Source organism: Thermobia domestica, chromosome 13 (genome assembly GCF_964235325.1).
Source record: "Thermobia domestica chromosome 13, izTheDome1.hap1.1, whole genome shotgun sequence".
NCBI lineage: Eukaryota > Metazoa > Arthropoda > Insecta > Zygentoma > Lepismatidae > Thermobia > Thermobia domestica.
In genome coordinates, this window is record NC_137466.1 from 107,982,975 (window position 1) to 108,005,650 (window position 22,676).

The window sequence follows — 22,676 nt, forward strand, 5'->3', positions numbered from 1 at the left end:
ATACAATGATATAATATCCTCCGAATCCTCAATTACATATTCCTGTGTTTTGCCAATCAAATTGACTATTAACAAGTAACTGTTTTGAGCGAGCAGAAAAGGTTATTTATTTAGGCGAGCCAGAATAAGTAACATTTTAGATGAGTGGTTAGCGTTGAGGTTTTTGAAATCTTGTGGTCTAGGTTTGATTCTTGCCCTCGACCTTTACACTTTTTAAAATGTTTCATTTACAAGGCTGAGCTCCAGTTGGAGGCTGCTAAACGAAAGATAACCTCGATTGGAAAAATTTAGTATGACGTAATCCTGGAAATAAAGTAAGAAAAATGAATGGAGAAAACGAGTTACAAAATTAATTGTGTTAATAGTTCCATATTTGACATCATCCGTTAATTTCGTGCTTTTTAAAATTGTTGTTTATTGACACTATATTCTTCTCCTTGTGTCTCAATGTATAATTTGTCACAAATATTATACAAATAACAAAACCCTGTTATATTTGGAACCTAAGGAAAAATATGCTTAGTACGGATGTCTCGAACGTGTTTAAGTGTTATCGAATTTTGCATTTTTAATATTTACAAATAAATTACTGCGTACCAATATTTAGTATTTTCAAAAGCCATTTAACGAATAATGAAATCGGACAAGTTCTTCTTTCGAAGTAGTATTACGTATCAATCAGTGGTGCCGGAACCTAGGAGTCCGGCCCTGTTAGGCTCCCAAAATTTTCATTGGGGACTGTGCTCTTCCCCCGAATGATCGATCCATACTTTAATCGATTTGCAAGTAGGACTAGTGATGTAAAATTTCCGGAAATTTTGAAGCGGCTGATAAAAATAGATTTTTCCGGTTTCTTTCCGGAAAAATTGTAAAAATTGGGAAAAGTAACAAAAATCTCTGTATTAGGCTAGTTTTACTAGTAACGGAACCGTTTTTTTCGAATGTGTGAAATTTCAATAATGTGAATATTTAAAAAAAGAAACATTCGAAAATAAAACTGTTGTAATTATTCATGAAAATTAAGTCTGCACTCATTTTCTTTATGTTCTTTTTAGTCGTTTTCCTGGTTGTGCATTAACTACAGAACTTTTACAATTGCATACACATATACCATCATGAAGAGTTTCTGTTGCAACAAATAGGGGTCTTGAATAAAAATGACTTTTTAATGCGCTCTTTGATCTGGTGAAATTTTGTTAGTTCTAACCAAATTACTTCTTAAAAGAAACAGCAGAAAGCAAATTTTAATAATACTCATGCATTAAGACATATAATGAGTATTATTTAATATTCAAATACAGACTTGAATATGAACTTTATGTACAAAATTTCGTATGTAAACAAATACCTATTTCCCAGTACTACAAATTATCTATATCTATCTATCTATCTATCTATCTATCTATATATATATATATATATATATATATATATATATATATATATATATATATATATATATATATATATATATATAAAAGTGACTATACTTGTAACATAACAACTCTTGAACTACCAGACTGATCTCGGTAAAAATTTTCAACATAGAGAGGTTCGGACCTGGGATGGATTTTGCCATTTCACTTTGAAGGTGTAATTTGGAGGAAGGAAGTGTGAATATATATTAAAAATTATCCATCTTAGTGTCGAACCCGTAGTTTTTGGGGTTGCTCAGGTGAACAGTGACATTTCCGATGAAGCTGAAATTCAAATTCAGCACTGAAACTTGGAGGAAGGGGAGGGGATATATATATATATATATATATATATATATATATATATATATATATATATATATATATATATATAATGATGGAAAATGACCGATATTAGTGTCAAATCCATAGTTTTCGGGGTCTCTGAGTTGAACAGTGACACTTTCGATGCCGTTTAAATCCAAATTCAGTGAGGCAACTTGGGAGACGGAGAAAGGGTGAATGTATAAAAATGATTGAAAATGGCTGATATTAGTATCGAATTCATAGTTCCCCGTAAATTCGGGGAGGAGGAAGATATATAAAAATGATGCAAAATGATTGATATTAATGTAAATGCATAGTTTTGAGGGTCACTGAGATGAACAGTGACATTTCCGATGCAGTGTAAATCCAAATTCAATGCCGACTTTAGGGAAAGTGAAGGGGATGATATATAAAAAAAATGATCGAAAATGACTATTATTATTGTCGAATCCATAGTCTTGGGTTCACTGAGATGAGCAGTGTCACTTCTAATGTCGTTTAAATCCCAATTCAGCGCCGTGACCTGGAGCGGGGAGAGGAGAAGTACAAATTATCGAACACGACCCATATTAGTTTCAAACCCATAGTTTTTAGAGTTGCTGTGATGAACAGTAACACTTCCTATGCCGTTTAAATCCTAATTCAGGCCCGCAACTTGGGTAGGAAGAAATATGTAAAAATTATTAAAAATGGCCTATATTAGTGTCAAATTCATAATTTTCGGGATCGCTGAGACGAACAGTGACATTTCCGATGGCGTTTAAATCCAAATACATCCCCGCAGCTTGGGGGCGGGGAGATATATAAATATGATCTAAAATGAATGATATTAGTGTCGAATCCATAGTTTTTGCGGTCGATGAAATGAACAGTAAGACTTCCGATGCCGTTTGAATCACATTTCATCCTCGTAACTTGGGGGCGGAGAAGAGGATATATATATATATATATATATATATATATATATATATATATATATATATATATATATATATATATATATATATATATGATCAAAAATGACCGATATTCGTGTCGAATCCAGGTTTTTGGAGTCCTGAGATGAACATTTCCGATGCTGTTTAAATCCAAATTCAATAAGGCAACTTGGGAGACGGAGAAAGGGTCAATGTATAAAAATGATTGAAAATGGCTGATATTAGTATCGAATTCATAGTTTTCGGGGTGACTGAGATCAACAGTTACACTTCCGATGCCATTTAAATCAAAATTCAGCCCCATTAGTACTCCTAAAGGTGAAAGGTGACATGTAAAATTATTTGAAAATGACTGATACTAGTGTCGAATTCATAGTTTTTGTGTTCCTTTAGTTTATTGGTGACAGTTTTAGTGCCCTTTATGTCCAAAATGAAATGTATTCTCCGCATGCGAACAACGGGTATTCTGCTAATCTTTAATAATAACTAACGGCAATTTCACATGTTAAAATATTTAATATAATTGTTGCTGCTCAAATTTAAGCACTTGTGCGGTGTATGTGTGTATATGTAAATAACATCATCTTTCTTTTTGAGTTGTTCGAAAAATATACAAATAATAAAGAGAATTTTTTATCAGATATCAAAAAACTAGAAAGTAAAATTAAAAACTGTTCTTTTAAGTATATTTCCTGCTAGCGAAATACGTTGTATATATGGTGCAGACACATTACAGAAAATAAGATTATCATCAGGCTAAGAAATAGTTTTTAAGTTATATTTTCCGGGTTTTGCAAATATTTCCGAACAAAATACTTTTTAATGGGTTCAAAATTTCCGGAAATTTTACACAGCAGAAGGAAGATACGTATCTCCATAATATATATATATATATATATATATATATATATATATATATATATATATATATATATATATGTATTTGATTTTAACATACTGGTATTAACTAAAATGATTCTGGCCCTGTTTTTTTAACACTTCCCTGCAATAAAACGACAACTTTGTAAGATTACTTAAGACAATTTAATTGCGTCTATGTTAATTAATCTAACTAGTATTATATTTTAGTATCTTTTGTAGCCATAATTCCATTTTATCATTCTATCACGGTGTTGACTTTAAAGGAATGGTGCAAATATATTTGTTGCCACTAATTTCCCAATTCTGATACAAGAAACATAACTACTCAATGATCTTAACTGTAAACTAGTAACTATAAAATAGTTTTCATTTTAGAAGCATAATGTAGTAAAATATTCGAAAATTTCAATTTTTCTCAATTTTTACGTTTTTTTCCAAGCTCCGGAAAAAACGGCAAAAAACTGTTTTTTACCCAAAATTTCCGTTTTTTTTTTTTTTTGAGACCTTACAACACTAGGTAGGACTATTGTTAACAGTTTCAAAACTCAGCGCAAGTCTTTGTGTTTTAAATAACCTATTCTAACCTACTAAATAACCTAGTAGGTTTAGTAAAATAACCTACTAAATATATCGCATAATCTATCCGTATATTATTTGATATGCTTGTATGTGTAGTCATTTGAAGTAAGTTAACTTGTTTAATCCCTCATTTGAGTTAATTATAAGATTATTAAGACCCCCGACTGGTCTCTTCTCATCAGCGCCTCTGGTGTCCGTATATTATTTTTTTGGTACTGTGCTGTGTACCGTGAGTTAATTATCCAAAGACTTTTTTTTGTCATTTCGTCAGCCAGCGTTTCGCCTCACTCTTGCACAAAAACAATCTTTACGATTTGCACGCTTTTAACAGGTAGGAGCAACTTCATGTTGCCGTTCTAGCTAGTACCAGGCGTAGTTAATCTTGGAGCTGGCGTTCGTTGGGTTGCCTAACACGAGAATTTATGTGGCCCACTGTACAAAGTATGAGTTCTTTCTGAACCAAACGGTAATGTCATTCTTCCAATTTTTGTTAATTGTTTCTATGCTATATAGTGTTTATATAGGGTGATTGGGAACTCCACCGAAAAATTTCGGGAGGTGATTCATCACATCAAAATAAAAATAAAGTTTATATAAAAATATGGTCCAAGGTGATTAGTTTGGGAGCTATAGGTCGCCGAAAACGGGGAAAAGGGAACGTTAGACTCCTATAGCGCCACGAGCGTGAGTGATAGAGCTATGGCAGCATGATCCTCTCAAAGAAACCAAATCTCCTTTGTGCAAAAATCCTTATGTCACAATAGTGAAATTCGTGTGAAAGGGATTCCCCGCAGATGCGTACTGATTACCGGAAAATACGTCAAGCAAAGAGGCGTTAAAATAGGCGTGAATTGATAGGTTTCCCACCAGACAACATAAATCGTGTGTGCCATGTCAAGATCTAAAACAGATACGAAATTGTGAACACCGTCATACCTGCTATGTGTGGTTGCATAACCACCAGGTGACCAAGAATGAAGTGGCGGATATGAGGTGGAGGGAAGACACCGCAATTCCAGGTTCACCAAATTTTATCCCTTTGGCTACCTGGCTATAATCCAAAATGACCGATGTTAGTGTCAAATTCACAGTTCTCGCGGTGGCTGAGATAAGTGGTGACACTTCCATTAGCGATGACTTGCAAATTCAAGTACCATTATATGTTGGCCGGGACTCATCTGCAGGTGGGGGTTACCGAGACATGTAAACATAATCCAAAATGACCAATATTACTGTGAAATCCATAGTTTTCGGGGTTGCTGAGCTCAATTGTGAAACTCAAGATCGCATTTACTTTGCAATTTATCCCGTCAACTAAGAAACAGTGGCCATACTAGAGGGGTCATCGAGACATGTAAAAATAACCCAAAATTACTGATATTAATGTCAAAACCACAGTATTCCGGTCGCTAAGATGAATGGTGAGGCTCCCATAGGCGTTGACTTCCAAATACAGCCCCCATCTGCTGGGAGCCAGGGGCTTTTAAAAAAAAATCTAACGAGGGGGGTCTCGGGGGCGTTTACCAGAATGTGTAAAAGTAGAAAAAAACGACCGATATTTTTTTCGTTTTTCAGTTTTTTATACATAGATATTTTATCTGACCTTTGCGAAGAATCGGTATATTCAGCTAGTAAATATGCTGAAAACCTTTGTTAAGTATAATGTAGCAGACAAATATTAAACAGAAATTCGAAGATTGCAGTATCGTTTGGTTCTAGCTTATTACGTGGATTTCATAGTTGTGTGTTTTTTTCTGTTTCTGTGTAAGAGAGAGAGAGAGAGAGAGAGAGAGCTAGTGTTTCATTTTAAAGTATAGTCTGACTTATCAAGATCGTTAAATATGTTTCTGTTCAAACAAGTAGACCTATCTTGATGAAAAGATTTCTTTAAAAAAATGTTTGGTATCATAAAGAGTAGTAGAGAGAGATTCATCATCGCCCAAGCAAAAGTTATGAAATTTGTACAGTATACTTTTTCTGTCATGAAATAAAAGGGTAAGAAATGACGTTTTGAAATACGTATCATAATGGGGGAAAGTACAAATTTCGTGGCAGGAATTTAACGTCTCACGATTCCCTGAACTTATAGAAAAGAAATTCGGTATGTAAAGTGTTCATTATTTGCTCTGATACCTGTCGTCAGACGGATTTACGAACTAAGTCATTCTATGAGTAGGGTTGCCATATATGTCCGTATTTTGTACGAACTGTTTGCATTTTTGAGTCTGTGTCCTTGCCACAAAGCATGAAATAGGAAAATGTGCGAATTTGACAGTTTTTGGAGCTGCACGGAAATTTCCGAGTTGGAAATTGCTAAAATCTCGGGCGAAAAGAATTGTGTTTTCATAATATAACTTATATTTTAGTTACTATTAATAAAGTAGATTATGTTTTTAAATTTCTCTCTTTTTCGAGTCCATGGTTGTTTGGTTAGATTTAATATACGTAATTTAATTGTATGATTTATTATGCTTGTGTTAATAGAAAAAAAATAAAAACATGTTAGTTTCCAATAATGTTTTAAATATTATAGTAAACAATTGTGTGATACCTAAAAAGGTGATTTTTAGGTAAGAAATTTCAAAATATTTAATCTGTGTTTGGGCACCGTATCTTTGATGAGTCGTCATTTTAAGGCTTGTCTGTATTTTGGATCAAAAAAAATATGGCAACCCTATCTATGAGACTTGCAACACTATAGCAGAGTTTGAAAGTCTAATAAATAACACTAAATTAAACAAAAGATTACCAGGGTTTAAAAAAAGTGAAAGAAAAAGAACAAAAGTAGTTTTCGAACATTGAACTCGACTCACTCATCCCCGGGAAAAGCACGATAAGTCAACTTTTTTCGAAAATGAGATTTTGGTATCAAAATGTTCAGCTTTCCATTTCGCATATTCTGAGATGATTCCCAAGACACTAGCTCGTAAGATTACGTGCAAAAGTCATTAGAAAGCTAAGTCTGAAGGTATCAGTTTGCTTTGAGAAAAATCAGTTAAATACATTTATAATGTTTTGCATAGTAGGTAAATGGCCGCTTTCAATGTGAAAAATCGGTTAAATTCTTTACCCAATATAATATTTATTACTATGTAGTGAATATTATTTGTGTTCTAAAGCTATTTTGCCTGCAAAGTTTGGCAACATTCCAACAATGAAAATCTTTTTAAGATGCAGGTTTCAATAACGTAATATAGTGTTGCCAACAAAAATATATTTCCTATTGAGGGAAAAGTACAGGAAAGTGTAGATTCTGTAAAAGCCGTCTGCAGTCAAGAATATTTTTTAGATGTTTATTACGTGATAAAGGAACAATGTCTTTGCAAGCTCATAGAATTCTGGAAAAGTTGAAAAAAGGCGATGATTCTGAGATTTGTATTTATTTTATATTTATTTTAATTTGTATTTTTTTTGTAATAACTAACATAAGTTATTAGAAAATAAATAAGTTATTACAAAAAATACAAGTATTTTTTAAAAAGTAGTTAACAAGGAACTAAGACAACATGATAAATCATCAATTACCGTTGAGTTCATTTTTTTTGTAGCTGCCTTAACCTAGATATTTGGGTAATTCAAATTCTGGTTACACTGTAATTTCTATGGATAGCAACACTGAAAATTCTTCCGATTCGAAATTTCGGGTGTAGAATAACATTATCCATTATTGCAGTAAGTTACATTTCATTATCTAGTTTCACTTACGAAAAACGAGCAAAAGAAAAATGTTTAGGTTTTGAAAAATATTTAGTAGTCTGCCCCCTTAACATGGTCTTTAAATAAGAAATACGCATACAATACATACGTAAATTACTGCAATACAGAAACGACCGGAGATTTTTTTTTCAAGGGGGTTAAAAGACCTATATGCGATTGAATGTTACGAATATACACATCTTGATGCATATAACACCCATAAAACAACAATTATGTATGTAGCTATTAGGTATTATTAACTACAGTAAATTTATTAATATAAATACTGTAGTATAAGTCAGCAAATTTAATATGTTTTAATATATATATCGAAGAATCAAACTGTTTTCAAAAATACAGGGGACAGTAGTTCTTTCTTGCCAGTGCTTTGTCCTCTTCGAACTATCCTCTTTATTCAAACATACGAATAACTTACGAATTTTACAATGTTCAATTGTAAATAATTATTCATAAACTACACGTAATGACCTCCATACCACTTGTATACTGTTTCTCAAGCTGAACAAACCTCTGAGACAAACAAACGAAAAATATGACATTTTCTGTAACTATACGTGCCTATTTATACTTTCATTTGTAATCCTTGTACCTTCATTGTGTTATTACTAGTATTTTGATAACTAATGCTGATTTAAAATTCTGAGGTCAAATCTAGAAGAACAATACATTTCATAGTTTCTACTTGTATTGTGATATGCATTATTGAACATTTTTCCTTGCTTTTTTATTATTACTTTTTTACGTTAGTACTGAAAGAATAAAAAAAAAACTAGCACTACTTTTTTGATGCTATATTTCCAGTTTTACTAGCTTTTCTGCGAACGCCATAAATACGTTAACTGTAGAGTGGCCCATTGAAGTATGTAAGTCACTCTGCAAAAGCCTAGCTTTCATGTAGCTATTAGTGCACAAAATGACCACAGAATTTCCGTTTGGAGAGGTCTCGGTTTAATCCGTTTACGGCTGTTGCAAGTTTTCTAACGTATATCGTAACCTTGTTTAAATCCGTTTACTAACACATACCTTATAAAGAAAATACACACACACACACACACAAACACAAATGCAAGGGGTGGAAAACCCGAGCAACCATCTCATACTTATACTCCCTTTCAGATAAGCTCAGTATAATTCGACATCAAAAAGTGACATCTAGTGGCGAACGAAGGAAATAAATCGAGTTTCTAAACTTTAAAGTTAGAGTGGGGAAGAGATAGGGACAGAATAAAAAAAAAAGATAGTGGAAAATGCTTGGCAAAAGCAGGGTAGCATTAAAACCACGGTTTATGGCTATGTTTAGGGCTTGTGGAGATAGTTAAATGGAGATTTTCTCTTTCCCTTTAGGAAATGTTCAAATGTTTCTGATATCATTTTAACATGTACAGTAAGGTTTCGATTTACGCTTTTAGTTCCGTCCATAAAGAACGAGTCGACATTAGAAAACAAAGCGGAGCAGGTCACGAATTCAGAACGAGGAAAACAAAAGGTCAAATGGACAGTTAATAAAGGCATTGTTGTGTGACATGCTTAAAAATAGAAAGATATTTCGAGAATGTATATTGGTACACAAAACTAAAAGCGTTCTCAGAATTTTAAATTCTGAGGCAGTTAAGCAATTGGACCCATGAAATGTAGGAATATTATACTTAAACGCAACTTGTTTCAAGACTTTAACGTTATAATTTAGTTCTCAAGGCCAAAAAAGCACCCTATTCTGTCCCTATCTCTTCCCAGCGACGGATCTAGACTCGGGCCTGGGTGCTTAAGAACTCCAATTTTTTTTTCGTGACAAAAATAATTTAAACTATTTATATATATATTTAAAATTTATAGTAAACTCATGAAATACGTGCCATAGACTTGGTTCTGGCTGACCCCCTCCAGTTTTTACATTCTAGACCCGCGACTGCCTCTTTCTTATGGGGCGTTTACACTTAGTCGATTTGCGTTCGATTCAGTTGAATTGACGTCACTTTCAACTTAATCGACCGTGTTAACAGGACTTCAACCTAATCGCTTGTTGATCGAAAGCGACTAATCGACTAGCAACTGAATTGAAAGACGTTCTATTTTCTGTTGTCGATTCTATTTTCTTCTGCTATAACACCGCAAATTGTACCAATTACTTTTTGCTTGGACATCTTTAAAATTGCCAGTCAATTTCGAATCGACCAGAGGAGAGCGAGTCGACAAGCAGCATTCAATTTCGGTTGAAACAATTAAACACATCCATCGATCTGATTCGGCCTAGTTGCTTCGATTTAGTCGCAAATGCAGCGAGTCGATTTAGCCGTGCGACTAAATCGACCAAGTGTAAACGCCCCATTACTTTAAATTTAGATTTTGTGGTGATTCTAGGCCTGGATTAGCGCCTAGGCTCAGCAGACTCTGGCAGTAGCGTCATTTCATAATTTGCCATGAGGCGGGGGAGAGGTCCACCAACCCTTGTAATAGTACTTTTCTTTTTATTAGTATACGATGTCTTAAAATATATCTGTATCTTTCACAAAATCAAAGAGTCCCACTCCCTTGCCCAAATGACGCCCGTTGGATAGAATCTTGAGCTGCATGTAACTGGGACCATATTTGCCTCCCTTTCTCTCACCTTATACAGTAAAGTCACGATTATCCGCTCGCGCATGATCCGTGTCCACGAGTGTCGCGAATATATATGTATATAGGGGAGAGGGGGGTACATTTGAACATTTGTTTTCGAATATTCGTTTTTGCTTCCAAACACTCAGTAAATTTCCCCCTAGAACTGTAGCAAAAACTAAATATAATATACATTATATTTGCCATAAAATAGAGTACTTTGTTTGATCTTGTCATTCTGTGCAAGGGCGCAGGGGGTGTCGTTCAAATGTACCTCCTTGGGGGGTAGATTTAAACAAGCATGGGGTAGATTTTAACATACGTGGGGCACTTTTGACAAACCATTATTTTACTAGAATAATCGTTATTTTCAGGATGAATTCGTTTACGAACAACAAGGCTAATGTAACAAAGCACCATTAACGGTTTAAGGCACAAGAATTAACCAATCGCGTATGGCAAGGAAATAATAATAATAGTAATAATTGCTGAAACATATGCAGGCCCGTATTTGTATATTGTGCGCCTCTGTGCTCTAAATAATTTGCCTCCCTTCGGAAACACATCTGAATTGAGTTGAATTCATAGTTTTTGGGGTCACTGAGATGAATAGTGACAGTTTTAATCCAATTCAACTTCAAGATCATACTAAACACCCGAGTGAGGCGGGCAAGAGTTTAAATTTAAAGTAATCGAAAACGACAAATATTAGTGTTGAATTCATTGTTTTCGAGGTCGCTGAGTTTAAGGGTATCAGTTTTCATGATGTTCAAGTTCATCCTCACCCCTTGGGGTGGGAGTAGGAGAGAATGACTTTTTTAAAAATAATCAGATAAGCTAGCTAATTAATAACTACTGTAATTAGAACGAATTAAACTTTTTCTCGCTCTTGCGCGGGACTCTGAGTGTGATAGTATTAAATATAACTTTATTGTGAATCTTTTTTTTTTAATCCAAAATTTTGCCGCCCTCTAAATTGTGACGTCCTGTGTTGGAGCACAGAATAGTAGTTACCTAAATACGGACCTGCATATATGCTATACGTTATATGTTACACACACACACACACACACACACACACACACACACACACACAAAAGGATATGTGAACAACATATCTATAGGCGTAGGTGTGATCTGAAGAAAAATTTAAAAGAATACGATCATCGTAGCATATCTGTGAAAATATGATTATGATTCACTTTTTAATTTTGCTCGTCATACCTGATAGGCTTAATGGAAAACCCATTACTACTAGCAATCTAAGAGATCTAAGAAATTACTTTTTTTTTGTCACCACTAACCGGGTACTGGACACAAAATTTATTCTACCCTAAAATTCTGCAAATCAACATGAAATGTCAGAATTTTTGCAGTACGCTTTGTCTCTCCAGAAGTTGTGAGATTAGAAAGTCTACACACAATATTAGCAGTTGGCACAGAACATTTGTCTTCCTTGTCTGAGAACACAAATATGTTGGTGGTACTTATAAGTTTCAGAAAAGTAGAGGTAGAACAATGTTCAAATGTGCCCCCTAATTTTTGTTCAAAACTGCCCCAACCGGCATGACCAAGCAGAATTTGGTAATACCCAGATAGTACAAACTATTGTGAAATACAAAGGGCAACATTAGATAAGTAAATTAATGTACTTGCTTCTGCAATGAATGGCAGATAATATCAAAACACAGGCTTCTGTCAAAAATCTTACAAAACTTCACAAAAATTACAACTTTCCACCCCACAAATGTAACAAAATACTGCTGTTCATCAACAGTTACACTAAAATGCCAGATAACAGTTGACCGTCACGCAACGCAGTTTCGCCAAACTAAAAATTTTGAAACCACCAGATATGCTATTATTTCTAGCCTGTTATCTTAAATGTTCAAAGGTACCCCCTGTTCAAATGTACCCCCCTCTCCCCTAACTCTGCTGCAATCGCACCCAATTATTTTCATAAGTAGTCGCTGCTGACTGACACTCCACATGCAAATAAGTACTGTATATTCTAAAACACAAAAATTAATTAAATTGTAAAAATCAATATTTTCTCCAATAGTGCACGTTTCGAAGTGCAACTCTACTCTGATAAGCACAAGCCGATTGTTGTAAGGTATGAAAAAAGGGAATTGGGAAGAGTGATTTGCGTAATAGTAAATTTCATTCGATTGTTCACTCCCCGGACTGGGAGTCCGTGAGCAACCAATGAAGGGTTAATTACGAACCTCAAAGAAACGAATTTTAATCCAGGTCAACAATTGGGAAAATACAATAAACCCTACAGTGCGAAGATCGAAAATTACTGACAAGTTTATTGTGTACTAGCAGCGTTCACCCCGCTTCGCTGCGGTCACCCCGGAACGCAATAAACTTTGTTACATAGATAATTTTTACTTTTTCGCTTTCAAATTGCAGTAAATGTTAAAATTATAGCGCCTGTCATTTATGTTAACCCGCCGAGTCACATGGTCATGCGGGTTGCATATAAATACGTTTATTTTTACCTATGATGAACTAATAACAAAGGATTTGTACGTATGGACACTTGAATGGTCAATTATCTCAAGACACTGGTAATTAAAAATTAAAGTGATATGATAAAAACCATCTAGGGTCCAAATCATAATAACCCCCCAAAAATGAAAGAAATTGGTTCAGCCGTATTAGCGTGATGAGTTCACAAAGGATTTGTGCGTTCTCTTTTATATATATAGATAGATCGTCATCCTATAGACTTTCTCAGAATTTATGGATGAGTGGCAGGCTCTTGCGCTTTTGTGTTGGTAATGTCTTTTTCACATTCTTTGATCACTGATTTGACGACCCGAGCAATACAAATAATAAAACACAGTCTTATGCTGAAATACTGCATTTTTTCGTGTTTGCATCTCATTTTTAGTCTTTTTCGGGTTACCCATGGCGCTCTTGCCACCGAATTCCGCGAATAACCCTGGCTTTACTGTATAAGTTTTTCAAAGATACAGGGCCACACTTTCTTCCCCAAATGACGCCCATAGGCTGGAGCCTTGCGCAGCATGTAGCTTTGGGACTGTATTTGGCTCCCTCTCTCCCACTTTATAAATTACACGATAAATTAATTTATTGTACAAGTTTCCTATGTGACCATCTTTAAACAGCGTTACATATTATATATTTTTCTCGTTTCATGATAATGCTTTATAGATGCATATTCAACAATGAGATTTTGTGCAGTAGTAATAAGTACTGGATCTAGTTTTGACTTTAGTTTTCAGGAGATAAGGGGCAACATACATGAGATTTTTCAGATATCCATAAAAATCCACGTCATCAAAATTTCAATGAATGTATTGGAAGTTTTACCTTTATTGTCAGTATTATTGCATGCTAGTGCGAAAATGGTTCGTGAGATTAATTAACCATTATATGATGGTCTAAAACCAAATCAAAAGAAACACAATTTGCGCTGGGTTATTTAAGAAATGAAAAAATAAAAAATAAAATAAAATGAGTGAATGAAAGAAAAAAAAAGTATCAAAGGAAAAACAATGAAGACGATCCTCAGAAAAGATATGGAGAATGCAATGTTTCCGTTTGTCGTTATGCTCACATGTTAGTAGAAGCAGATGGGATACAATCGTAATAGGAAAGCATTTAGTCATAAATTATTTTATAAATTTACGGATGAGTCATTCAGACATTTTAAAAAGTAAGTAGCACACAAGTTTCATTTTTCTTATTATACTAGCAGCGTTCACCCCGCTTCGCTGGGGTCACCCCGGAACGCAATAAACCTTGTTAATTAGATAATTTTTACTTTTTCGCTTTGAAGCTTGAGCGCGAAACTGCCCTTCTGGCCCTGGGTCACCAAACGATTTAGCATCGAAAGTTGCTTTAAATATCTATTAATCAAGCATAGACTACAAAAAGTTAAAAAGTTTTTATTTATAACTTTGGCCATAGGGCCACGTATAACTTTGGTAACGTTTTTACATGAACTAAGTTTTTTTATGCCTTTGCTGCCTTTGTCATCCCAAGTTGATATTTTCCTCTTTAATATATTTTTTGATTCTGAATCCAATTGAAGAATGTTTTATTAAATTGCGATTAGCCGTTCAGGAGATAATTGTAAATGAGTATTGTGGTCGATGCGGATACCATTATCATGAGTAGACCCTATCTTATCTGGTTTTAAGTTACCATTTCACACTTGAGCGCGCAGAGGAACTGCCCCTATGGCCCTGCGTGTGCCCCTTATTCATTCCGTAGAATACGGCGAGAGGTGGTTCCTTTTTTCTCTTTCGCTTTTTTATCGAAGTGCTCTCTGATAGACGATGTTTTTTGTCTTTTTATCAGGAGCATACACAAATAAATTGTCAGGACAACCCACTCTGGAAAGGGCCACGTATAACTGTCCATGACTGAAGCAAGGAGATGCCAATTGAATTCCAGTAACCTTTAACGTTTGTCCTTGAGATTTGTTAATCGTCATCGCAAACGCAAGTCTGATTGGAAACTGTAAACGTCTGAATGGTATAGTGCTGTCTGTTGGTATCAAAGGAATTCTTGGTATAAAAACTCGCTCTCCTTTAAATTTTCCGCTAACTATAGATGCCTCAAGAAGTACACTCATGCAATTTTCTATCCTAAGTCGCGTTCCATTGCACAGTATAGGTGGCTCCAAATTGCGAAGCAGCATTACAATGGCACCTTTCTTCAGATCTAAACGATGAGGAGGCATGCCTGATGGTTCAAGTGAATTCAGAAACTCAATAGGATAATTTACTGCTTCCATCTCTTCAACAACTTGATCAACAGAAAGAAATGTCTTGCCATCTCCTGGTATCTCGCTTAGAATCATCCTATTAAGTTCTTCAACTTCAGTATTCTTGGCTGCTAAAATTGCTCTTTCACAGAGCCATTCGTTCTCAGCCAGATGTTCTTGAATTGACGGAAAAACCTTTTCTTTCAACTGTTCAACTGTAGAAACAAATTGGCACAGTCGATCAGGAATTTGTACGATTGAATCTTCTGCTGTTTCTAATCGCCCTTCTCCTACTTCCAATAAATCTCTTGCAAACTGCTCAGACTGCTCACTTCCAGTCAAAAAAGCTCTCATATTCTGAGTTAGTTTAATCGTTTCTACTCGTGGCCAGAGAACAGAAGATTTCAGACATGCCTGCAATTCATCTGCCGGTGTACCTTTTCTGACTACAGGCAAAATTTGACGAAAATCACCGGAAAGTAAAACAGTTATTCCACCCATAAGCTTGTCTGTTTCTCTTATATCTCTTAGAACTTTGTCTAAGGCTTCTAATGACTTTCTGTGTGACATTGTACATTCGTCCCAAATAATCAATTCAGCCTGGCTTAAAAGCATAGCATGTGGTGATCCCTTTCTGATGTTACACGTTGGTGTCCCAATATCCATATTCAGAGGCAATTTGAATGCTGAATGTACAGTCCGACCACCTTCTAAAAGAGTAGCTGCAATTCCGGAAGATGCTACTGCCAAAGCAATTTTTTTCTCACTTCTAACCTTGGCCAACATAGTATTGATGACAAACGTTTTGCCAGTTCCACCAGGTGCATCAAAGAAGAAAATATGGCCGCGTTTGCTTGACATACTCTGAAGGACTCGATCGTACGCAATCTTCTGTTCTGTTAAAAATTTTGACTCATTCGCTCGTACTAATATTTGAAGAGAGTTGACATCGTAGTCTAATTCTCGCAATATTTCATGAGGCAGTGTAGATATTTGGCATCTAATAGGTGTTATCATAGCAAAATCACCTAACCGCTTGCCTGTCATTGTAAGAACAATTTCCTCTAGAGCAATCAAGGAACTGTTATAGTGACGATCAGCGAATTCGATAATGCTGTCAGGGTTCTGTTGCTGTTCCTCACGCAAGAAATCCTCAGCCATGGAACATTTATGATTGTCCCACAACTGCTTGGGATCAGACGGTTGACAGACTGTTATAATGATTGCAAACAGAACTCTTATCTTATTTGGATTACGGCATGCTGCAGCTTCTGCGAGAGCAAGATTCCATTGGTTATCATCATCAAGTAATCCTCTTGAGCGACATGCTTCTCTATAAGTTGCATGAATAGTACCATCATGTCTTCTCAAATCATCGAAAGATGTTGGCCCTCTTACATGATGAAGGAGTAAACGTAGGTAAAAACATTCTTGCTGGTTAGGATGAACAGTGTAAACACGACCTAAAGCATTGGAGCGTTTAATTCCTGGATATTCTAACACAACATTTCCATTTTTTCGTCTTTGAAACAATTTTCTAGTAGGATTCCAAGTGTAATATTGTGCCACCTCACAGTATAAAAGTGTCTTTGCAAAGTGATCTGTCTGACACAGTTTGAAGAAAGCAGTTAAAGTGGTATCTCGTGGATTCTCAACAACGTTTCTGTAGTTTCTTTCTGTCACTGTTACTCTCTGACCATCTTCCAGGTGAACTGCTAAATGTAGAACAGTTGGAAATCGTTCATGGATTGAGAAACCAAAAATTCTCCATACTGCTTCGTTACTGCTAATATATCGTCCTGTTTGATAACGATGCACTTCATCTAAGTTATTGTCAGGCTCGTTTGGCTGGACAGTGAATGCAGCTTGGTCACTCCCTTTGTTCACATACTTGCAGATGTATTTAATCGATTTTACCGATTGGCAAAACTCGACATTGATGTGTGCCTGATAAATCTTGCTCAGTAGAGGATTGTAGGGAACAATCCATCGATTATCTATCTGAAACTCCTGCTGTCCGTTACCCCTGATTTTCAACTTTGTAGTGTATCCACCATCAGCTTGGCTTCTTCTCCTGTAAAGTGGATATCCGTCATCACCAGTTTGTGTATCTTTCAACAAACTTCTTGGGTACCTCTTAGAACATTTGCCATTTATCATGCAAGGTGCACTGGGATTGATTATTCCACATGGTCCATGAATCATATTCTTGGTAATGACATCAAACAGAAGAGGGTCTTCAGCTCGATCAGGAAGTTCAGCAGATATTATCTTATCGATATCAGAAAGATGTATTTTGTCCTTTAACCACAGCAAGATGTGCGCATGTGGCAGGCCTCGTTTTTGCCATTCTATCGTGTACATCCAAGCTGATGATTCTCCGAAAACTTTACCTTTAGTTAACAAATCCATTAGATTGTCAACTTTTAGATGGAAGACTCTTGCGGTGATGTCGTGCCTGTCTGGTGCTGATTGGCCGGGGAGAAGGTTGTTTTTGATTTCAGGCCATGAAGGATTGCAGGTAAAGGTAACAAAGAGTGAAGGACAACCATAGTTTCTAACATAAGTCATAGCATCCTGAGTATATTCATGCATGTGTCGAGGGCTGCCAGTGAAGTTTGAGGGCAAAATAACTTGCCTACCAATATGCTGAAAGTCTCGATCTGCGTTGACAGCATCACGAAGGTGAATATACTCCTCGGATCTCAGCTTTTTCTGGTTCAAACGTATGAATAGAAGTCTTTCACTCTCGATCTTAGCGTACATATCCACTACATACTGTTGAAAAAGACGACCATATCGAAGAATGTGATTATCTACCTCTCTAATCATTAAACGATAGGAGTAAAAGTCCATAGATGAAACTTTCTGATTGGTAGGATGACCAGTTAACGGGTCTACTTTCATAAAGTTTAATTGATAACCATCTTCACCTCTTGGGAACATCAAAGGATATTGAAGGCTATCATAAGAACGATGAGTCTCAGCAATTCTCTTAATCTGGTGACATCTCTTCTCTATGATAATGTCTCTTGTTTCAAAGTCCTCTCCTACAATAACAATACCCACGTCATCTACTAATGGAGCGTTGTAACGTCTCTCATGTTCTCCTGCAGGTCTTTTATCAGCTCTTATTACTACCTTGTGAGTGTTGCTTTGTAACTTTTCCATGGCTGTTTTGAAAAAACGAATATAGCAGTTGCTTTCATGCAACATTCTCTGCAATTGTAGGGTGACGTCAGTCGAAAGTCCCGGTATATTTTGCTGCCTCGCAGTAAGTTCTGCATGCTCGTCGCCAGTGAAATATATCTGTAAAAATTTACCTTGACCATCTGCTGGAAGTAAGGAACCAAGAAGGTGGTAAATTTGTCCCTGCACTTTAAATGTTGGATTGAATCCATCATCTTGACTTGATGTTCCAGATGCACCGAAGGAAGTCATTTGAAAACCACAGTTGTATTTGCGAATGTTTTTAAGAAAGTGCTTGGACGATGGATGAGAGCCAGTAATTAGAGACTTCAAAGGTTCAGGCAAATCTGCGAAACTGTCTAGTCGTACTTTACCATTTCCGCAACACATCCCAGGTGTCTCACTTTTGAACTTACGTGCTTGGCAATATGTGCAAGCAGAATTCATCTCTCCGATGTTCAAAACAGCCGATGCATTGTAGTCGGCGTGTGGATCATAGAGGAAAGCAGCCATGTTAAAGTCTTTCCAATTGCGAAGCCTGTATTGTCGAAATCGGTCGCTGGGAGCGAGAACCGTATGAAAAACCTCAGTAACAACTGCTGTGTAAGGCGTAGGTGGAACACAATCGCCATCAGATGATACAACTGCATTAGAAGATCTAGCAGCAGTGACAGATGCAGTAGCATTACATGTAGTGGCAATGGCAGATGTACCAGTATCAACTCGACATCTTTTCCTCAGTCTGTTTGAAGTAGCTTCAACCTCCAACTGGTCTCCACTTTGGCTCTGAATAGCTGCTGTAGTAGCTTCAATACCAATACCGTCTCGCATTTGTCGAGATGCTCGCATGTATGAAGCCCTTCTTGTTCTTCGCCCTAATCTACTGGTCTTACGTGCTGGCATATTGTAAAAGTGTCTGTAAAAATAAGCAAGTCAAATAAAAAATTTTAAACAGAAGATTCAAGCTATTTTCCGCTGTTATTATTCTTAGGCTGATATACAAGTTAATTTTAGTGCAAAATATTCAAAAATGGTTGAAAAGCATGCAATTAGGTGACATTACCTCAAAAATATCAGAAAGAATTATAAAAACGTGAAAATTAAGATAAAACAGAGAGAGAATTATGAAATGTGTGAATCGTAATGATCAACAATGCAACAATGAGATATACTTGCACGCGCTCGCGCTTTGCTGCAACAATGGAATTTCGGTCCCTTCGCTGCGGTCACCCCGGAACGCAATAAACTTTGTTACTTAGATAATTTTTACTTTTTCGCTTTCAAGTGATATGATAAAAACCATAGAAGATTGCAGTAAATGTTAACATTATATCGCCTGTCATTTATGTTAACCCGCCCCGCTTCGCTGCGGTCACCCCGGAACGCAATAAACTTTGTTACTTAGATAATTTTTACTTTTTCGCTTTCAAATTGCAGTAAATGTTAACATTATAGCGCCTGTCATTTATGTTAACCCGCCGAGTCACATGGTCATGCGGGTTGCATATAAATACGTTTATTTTTACCTATGATGAACTAATAACAAAGGATTTGTACGTATGGACACTTGAATGGTCAATTATCTCAAGACACTGGTAATTAAAAATTAAAGTGATATGATAAAAACCATCTAGGGTCCAAATCATAATAACCCCCCAAAAATGAAAGAAATTGGTTCAGCCGTATTAGCGTGATGAGTTCACAAAGGATTTGTGCGTTCTCTTTTATATATATAGATTTGTAGTTAGCATAACCTGTGATATTTAGTGACTTTTTGACTATTGAGATATGATTTTACAAAGTTTCTGGTTGGCATCACTATTTTGGAGCAGAGGATTGAGAATTATAGCCAAGGACACAAGAATGGGTTAATCCGACTCTGTGCTACTGGTGTCAATGCACAAACCAGAAAACTAAGGAAATACAGGGGAAGCAAGGATGCTCAACCAGCCTGCGACTGCATTTAATCCCTTGAAACTTTCATCTGTCTGTTTCGGTACATACCTAGGTATAGCCCTTCTGTTCGAACAAAGAAAAAGGAAAAATCGATAACATCTTACTATATCGATCTGTACTAGTCAGAGCATGTCAGCATTATATATATATATATATTGTTGTTGTTGTTGTTAAAAGTTCCAGATGATTTGGTCTTCTAGTGGTGAGCATTCTTTATTTATATTTAGCTGTCAGTATTATATATTCATTTCGTAATCAATTTTAAACAACTGATTGAAGTCTCATTAACAGTGTTGAACATTTACACCATTTTTATATTTATCCCATTGATTTATATGAGCAATTACTATTGTGTTTTCTTTGAAATGAACTGGACATTTAATAGTTTAAATTTACTACTTTCTTCTGCAAACCTATTTAAGTAGCTATGTTACTTACTTTCAGAAAATTAAATTTTGGTATATATTTTTGTATAAATTTTGGTATATATCAAATTTTGTTATATTTTGTTATAGATAGATACTGAGTGGCATAGTCGGACCCCGTGTCATTTTCTCAAAAACAGTTCAGAGTTTGAGATTTCTTCTAACAGGTATTGTATGTACTTTGAAAGACGATGGATCAAATTGTGGGTTTGATACTGCATATGTCTGTAGAAAAGTGAAGGGGTATTGCTCTACTGATAATTTTCGTACAGACATATAGAGTATTAAACCCACAATTTGATATATCATTTCTCTCCACCGATTTGATTCTTCGATATGGGCTGGATATTCCGATTTTTTCCTTTAGTATTAGTTGCCTGAACATCAAAAATTCGAAATCAACACAAGTTCTCAACTTTGGGAAATTAAACTTACAACGAGATTGTATATCTAATCTATGAATTACTTCCATTTTCTTGTAGTTATTTTGGACAACGGCGCTTAAAAGTGCACAATTTGTTGATAAGAAGAAGAAGAAGAAGAAGAAGAAGAAGAAGAAAATGTAGAATATATGTTGATTTTATCAAGGATCTTATAAAATAGATCTTTGGATAGATATTTTATAAGATCCTTGGATTCTATATAAATAATCATGTAATGTCAGTTGTTGAAAAGAAGATAGGTATTTATTTGTCTGTTGTTGCTATGGCAACATAATAATTCATTCATGAAAGAAGAAGAATAAAAGTTAGTTGTAGTCAAACATTTAATGTGCTTGATTTTCAAGGTATTTAATAAATATTGCAATTACAAGTAACAATTAAGGTGTTTAATAGTGTTTACCAATTTAGTGGTTCGAACTGTGGGCAATAAATGTAAGAAGCTAAAATATAAATATAACGTTACAAACTACTGCTAAATTTATGAAGGGGTTCGGATTCTACTATCTCTGAAACGTAACAATGCACAAATAACTTCAAGTTAACATTTGCTTGAGCGTATCGGCGAATGTGTGTGTGTGTGTGTGTGTGTGTCGGCAACATGCTTTAGTAAACAAATTCGTGTACTTGGTAGTTATCATTCCGTTGGTACTTACACTTGACCTGGGAAATTGTTTGGATGCGATTCAGTCACTACTTCCTGGTAGAGTTTTCTGATGTTATTATCAGAGCTGGATTTAGGTTTAGTGGGGTCCTAAGGTACTGAAGGTAATGGGGCCCTTTATGTGTCCAGATTAACGTATTCACTCTGTGGTGTATATATATATACAGAAACGAAGTAACTAGTGATATTTTAGGAAGCAGGCTAGCAGAAGGAGACTCATTACTTACATTATAGGAGCCTATACAACAAGAAGCACTGTTGCTAGATATAGATTTTATTTATGGATTTTCTTATATTTTGGAAACGTACATCCATTTTTCCTTTAATTTTCGGGGCCCCCAAGTGAAGGGGGCCCTAAGCTATAGCTTGTTTAGCTTATACGTAAATCAGTCACTGATGGTAAGAATGTACTGTGTGATTCTTTGGACTGACATTCTTTTACGAATTATCGAATGCCATCCAATTTCACATACTTTTTCATTTTAAATTTTTGAGTTGACCTCTGTCACCTGGCCTTCAAGGGTCATCTACTTATCACGAGTGCTTCAAACACTGGATCCTGTCCCCATTTTACATGCACTGTATGTATGTTAGCAGAAATCTTTAAATCCGGACCGTTTCTGCGAAAGTGACCTGGGGTTAGACTTTACATCATTGTAACAACAAAGGTTGAACTTATGGTTTGACCTGTCACTATTTCTGACCCCTTTGATGTATCGATATAAGATAAACGTTATTATTCGTTGTTTCTTACAAACTTTCGAATGCCACCCAATTTGACGTACCTTCACATTTGAACATT

General features: G+C 35.6%; 1 protein-coding gene across 1 annotated transcript; it reads right to left on the reverse strand.

Annotated features, from left to right (window-relative positions):
- Positions 1-14,744: 14,744 nt before the first annotated feature.
- Positions 14,745-19,292, reverse strand: LOC145667714 (uncharacterized). The gene has a single exon (XM_081735172.1). It carries the CDS (start codon positions 19,290-19,292, stop codon positions 14,745-14,747), a length of 4,548 nt encoding a protein of 1,515 aa, XP_081591298.1.
- Between the last annotated feature and the right edge of the window lie 3,384 nt (positions 19,293-22,676).

Coding starts and splice junctions, on each gene's coding strand:
- LOC145667714 (XM_081735172.1), bottom strand. CDS start 19,292: ATGCCAGCACGTAAGACCAGTAGATTAGGGCGAAGAACAAGAAGGGCT.